This window comes from Rattus rattus, chromosome 2, assembly GCF_011064425.1.
Source record: "Rattus rattus isolate New Zealand chromosome 2, Rrattus_CSIRO_v1, whole genome shotgun sequence".
Classification (NCBI taxonomy): Eukaryota; Metazoa; Chordata; class Mammalia; order Rodentia; family Muridae; genus Rattus; species Rattus rattus.
This window is the reverse complement of record NC_046155.1, coordinates 165,313,514-165,317,954: the sequence shown is the minus strand read 5'-3', so window position 1 is coordinate 165,317,954 and position 4,441 is coordinate 165,313,514. Positions and strand designations below refer to the sequence as shown.

The following is a 4,441-nucleotide window of genomic DNA, read 5'->3' as shown; positions in this document are numbered from 1 at the left end:
TGAGATTGTCAGGAGACCTGGTAGGTAAGGGCTGAGGCTTACCTCCCCCTGCAGTTGTTTACTCTTTAACTGCTGGGGAGGGGTCCTCAAGAGTCTTCCAAGGTTTGGTTCCCTTGGACATGTGTGGCTTCTGTTTACCTCCCAAAGCTCAGGAGCCCTGGCTCCTTCCAGGAGGGAATCCTTTAGTTGGGACAAAACCTACTGTTCAGAGGCGCAGAACTGGCAGAATTGACGCCAGCAGGACCAGCACCAGCTGCTGTTCACATGGCCCCAGACAGAAAGCAGAGGCTATAATTATAAACTAAAGGCCTACACCTTAGAGACTTACTTATGCTTACCAGGTCCCATGGCCTTCACAAAGCGCCCCAAACCCAGGGACCAAGTGAGCTGGGGGAGGGGAGCATTTTAAATTCAAACCATGACACATTTGGCTCACATTTTCTTTTTCTTTTTCTCTTCCATGAACTGTGAACTCTAGGAGAGCCTGGGTCTTGTTGGCCTGAGTCACTGTGTGGCCTTGAGGGTCCAACCTGGGCATAAATCTCAGGATGTTACCGTGATGTGATCAGTCATGTTCTAATAGCTCATGTTCGGCCTGGGAGTGAGAGCCATACACCAGACACTAAGTTAACGAGTTCAAACCGGGGATGGCGGATAACACAAAGGGCCATTAGCTGTAAGTCAGGCTCCTGACTCAAAGCATCAAACACAAGAGCATGAAGAAAAAGGTGTGGCTGGATAATGCCCCTGAAGACATTGAACCAATCAGATTTAAGCACTGGAGGCACACCCACTAGACAGTGGCCAATCATAATGAAGTGGTGGACACTAGAGAGACCACGCCCAGTGACTCAGATTGCCAAGGCCATCTCAGGGACTGAGGAGCAAAGAGAAGACCTACAGGCCTTGAGTTGGTGATTGGTTACGGACATTGAGGGAGGAAGTGTGTGTGTGTGTGTGTGTGTGTGTGTGTGTGTGTGTGTGTGTGTGTGTGTGTGTTGTGTTAATTGAGAAAGACAGGGAGGGGATTCCAGGGAGCTTGTGGAGGGGATATGGGGCCATCAAAACTATCCCCTAGGAACATGGAGGTGTGGTGGACTCTAGATGGTGCCCTACCCCTGGCTTGGGATGGCATCATCTGTGTTTTGTGCCTCATTTGACCTGGCGGGTCCTTTATTTTTATTTTTTTTTTTTTCTTTCTTGTTAGTAGGGTTGAGCCCAGATGCTTGCAAAGCTGTACCTCTGAGCCACACCTCCAGGTCCTCATTGGTGGGTTTTAGGCAAAGGTGCTAATGGTGCTGCACCATGCCTCCAGCCCCTTCCTGCTACTGCAAGAGCCACATTCTCAGCCACCCATGAACGCATGGACACTCAGAGCCATGTGCTTTACCACTGGGGGGAAATCTTCAGCCTCTTTATAATTTTTTTTCTGTTTTTTCTTTTTCTTTTTGGCAGGGTCTTCTTACGAAGTTGCTCAGGCTGCCCTTCAACACGTTTGGTAGTCCAGGTGGGTCTCGAACTTCCAGCCCTCTTCACTCCTTCCACTGAGCATATGGATGCCAGACCGCTGGGCCTGGCTCTGACCCTCTTTTTGGGGAGCTCAGATGCCCTCTTCTTGACCCCTTTACCCTCTACCTACAGCTTTTAATCACCCAGAACCTCCTCCTTAGGTCAGGGTCCATGGCTGCTGGGGCCAAAATCAAGGAGCTGGAAGCCCAGACCATGTCCGGGCAACAAGCCTATCAGAGATTACCCGGGCCAGTCATGCTGATTGCCTTGCCTCCCCCAGCGAAGGATTATCTCTGTCTGTCCGTCACGTCCTTCTGCTTCTGCATCCTGCTGGCAATCCCAGCCCTGCTGTTCTCCCTGAAGGTGGGTACCATCCAGCTGCTGGCCTTCTCCCCCGGGGACCCCCTCATGCCCTACCATACCACAGGGGTGCCTCCCTCCCTTTTTGCCATCTGGCCGTGTGCCCCTTCTGTTTCCCTAAGCTCCTGGGTCCTGCTTAACTCTCTCATCCGGTGTCCCTCCCAGGTATTTCTTCCTTTGGGGACCAAGCCCTGCCCTTTCGTCCTCACCCTGCCAGTCCTGATATAGGATTCTCCAGGGAGGGCCCTCCCTTCATCCCTTTGCTCCTGGGAACTACCTTTCCTGCTTGTCTTCACCTCCACAGACCCGGGAAGCCAACTCAGTTGGGGATTGGAGGCGAGCCCAGAGGAACTCCAGGCTAGCCTTGGGCTTCAGCATCTCCAGCATCATCGTGGGATGCCTTTTGATGGCCAGCTCTATCTCTTTAGTCTTTGAAACAGAGGATATGACGTCCTCCTGAACGCTCACCTCACCCAGGGACTTCCAACTGTTCTTGGAGCCTCTGACCTTGAACATCAGCAGCTGCCTTGCTGAAGGAGCTGTCAGTTGGGCAACAATGTTAAGAGCAGTAAAGCTTTTGGGGTTTCTATGCTTCCATTCACCTGCTGCATGTGTGGGCATCCAGGCACGTTCTCATGGCAGGGTAGGTCCACTTTCCCAGGTGCCCTGGGGCCCCTTCAGAGAGTGAATGCACATTTATGGACAACAGTGTCAAGTTCAGTCCTAAGGCAGATGGGTGGGGGACCCCTCTTTACTGGTTAATGTAAAGGGAAGACAGGCGTGGCGCTGGCTTAGCATCTTTTCTGCTACAATCAACTCAATGACCAGAAGTGGCTTAAGGAATAAAAAAGTTTGTTTTGCCTTTATGGTTCCATAGGGAGAGTCTAGCATGACAGGGAAAGCCTGGCATAGGAGGAGCGGGAAGCAAAGATCCTGTTTTTATCTACCTGCAAGGAGCAGGAGTGGGCGGGGGAGGGGGAGGGGAGGGAAAAGGACAAAGGAGATAATGAGAATAAGTCCTCCTCAGGGTCCTACTTCCTCCAGAGGGGCTCCGCCTCCTAAAGGTTCCAAACCTTCCCAAACAGTGCCACCGGTTGAGGACCAAGTGTTCAAATACACGAGACTGACAGGGTCATTTCTCATTCAAATTACCACAGTGGTGCATGTCTGTAATCCCAGTGTTTACAGCCAGCTTGGGTTACATCATTCGAGTCTGTCTCAGAAAACCAAACTAAGTAGAATGTAATGACAGCACTCGGGAGGCTGAGGCAGGAGGATCGTGAGTTTGAGAACGGCTTGAACTATAGACATTTCCTTAAAAACAAGCAAAACATGTAAAGTAGCACAACACCGACAAAACAGAACTGACAACAACCCCTTCCCATCGTGGGGATTTGGTTCCCAGGGTTGGGGGTTTGGTTAGGCACTTACTTAGCCCGTGCAAGGCCCTGAGACCAGTTCTCAGCTCTGTGAACAACAAGAATAAGAAGCCATAGCTAGCCATGGTTGTTGCAGAGAACTCACTGTGAACCCCAACACTGTAAACAAGTAGTCGTGGTGTGGTGCAGCCCTAGCGCACCCCTTTAACCCAAGAGCTAAATAAAGTCAACCCTAGGTCAAGAGTCAGAGCAAGCGACCAGCCAGCAGGCAGGGAGTGACCAGAAGTGAACAGAAAGGAGGGTCTTTGAGTTGAAGGGTATTTAAGACAGTGTGGAAGGTGGAGAAAGACCTTTTTCCTTCTAGGATGTCCGTGGAGTAGACGGTCAGCTGGGTGCTTTCTCTGCCTCTGAGCTAGCGGGCTTTCACCCCAGCATCTGGTTCTTTAGTCTTCAACAGTAAAATCAAATGGCTGGGATTTTTGTGTTTTTTTTTTTTTTTTTTTTTTGATTCTTTTTTTCCGGAGCTGGGGACCGAACCCAGGGCCTTGCGCTTCCTAGGCAAGCGCTCTGCCACTGAGCTAAATCCCCAACCCCGGGATTTTTGTTTTTTAAAAGGTGTGTGCCTTTCATCCCAGCACTCAGGAGGCTGAAGCATCTCTGATAGTCTGGGCCAGCCTGGTCTACGTGGCAGATTTCAGGTCAGCCAGCACGACCCGTGAGATCCTGTCTTGAAAACTAAAAACACAAAACAAAAAACAAAGCAGCCTTATGTGACATTGAGAAGACACCGAGAAAGAGTGAAATACAAAGTCACTGGTTTGTTCGACGTCACCTGGTGACAGAAGTTCTGCCTGGTGTGGAAACCACTAGCCAAATGCGCTGGACCTTGTGCAACGTAGGAGGTCAAGCTTTGGTTTTACTGAGTTAAAAGTCAATTCAGCTTGGCCTTTGCGGTTGGGAGCTGCCATACTGGGTGGTGGTTCTGGACAGTGGCAGTTATGAAAAAACAATGAAGCCTGGAGACTTGGAAGGGAGACCAGAGTGGCTCTGGGAAGCTCTGAGGGGCAGCTACAGACCTGTGGCCTGAAGAAGACAGAGCCATAAAAATATGTGGGGCCTGGGGGGTGTAGCTCCATGGCTACAGTGCAGGCCTAGTGGGCAGGAAACTCTGGATTCCATCAATGGCACCCAAA

General features: G+C 50.8%; 1 protein-coding gene across 1 annotated transcript; it reads left to right on the top strand.

The window, feature by feature from the left end:
* Positions 1–878: 878 nt before the first annotated feature.
* LOC116894455 lies at positions 879–2,461 on the top strand. The gene is made up of 4 exons (XM_032896163.1): positions 879–910; positions 1,456–1,507; positions 1,671–1,872; positions 2,174–2,461. The coding sequence occupies exons 3-4, from the start codon at positions 1,681–1,683 to the stop codon at positions 2,327–2,329; spliced, it is 348 nt and encodes a 115-aa protein (XP_032752054.1). The 5' UTR covers positions 879–910; positions 1,456–1,507; positions 1,671–1,680; the 3' UTR covers positions 2,330–2,461.
* Positions 2,462–4,441: the final 1,980 nt, after the last annotated feature.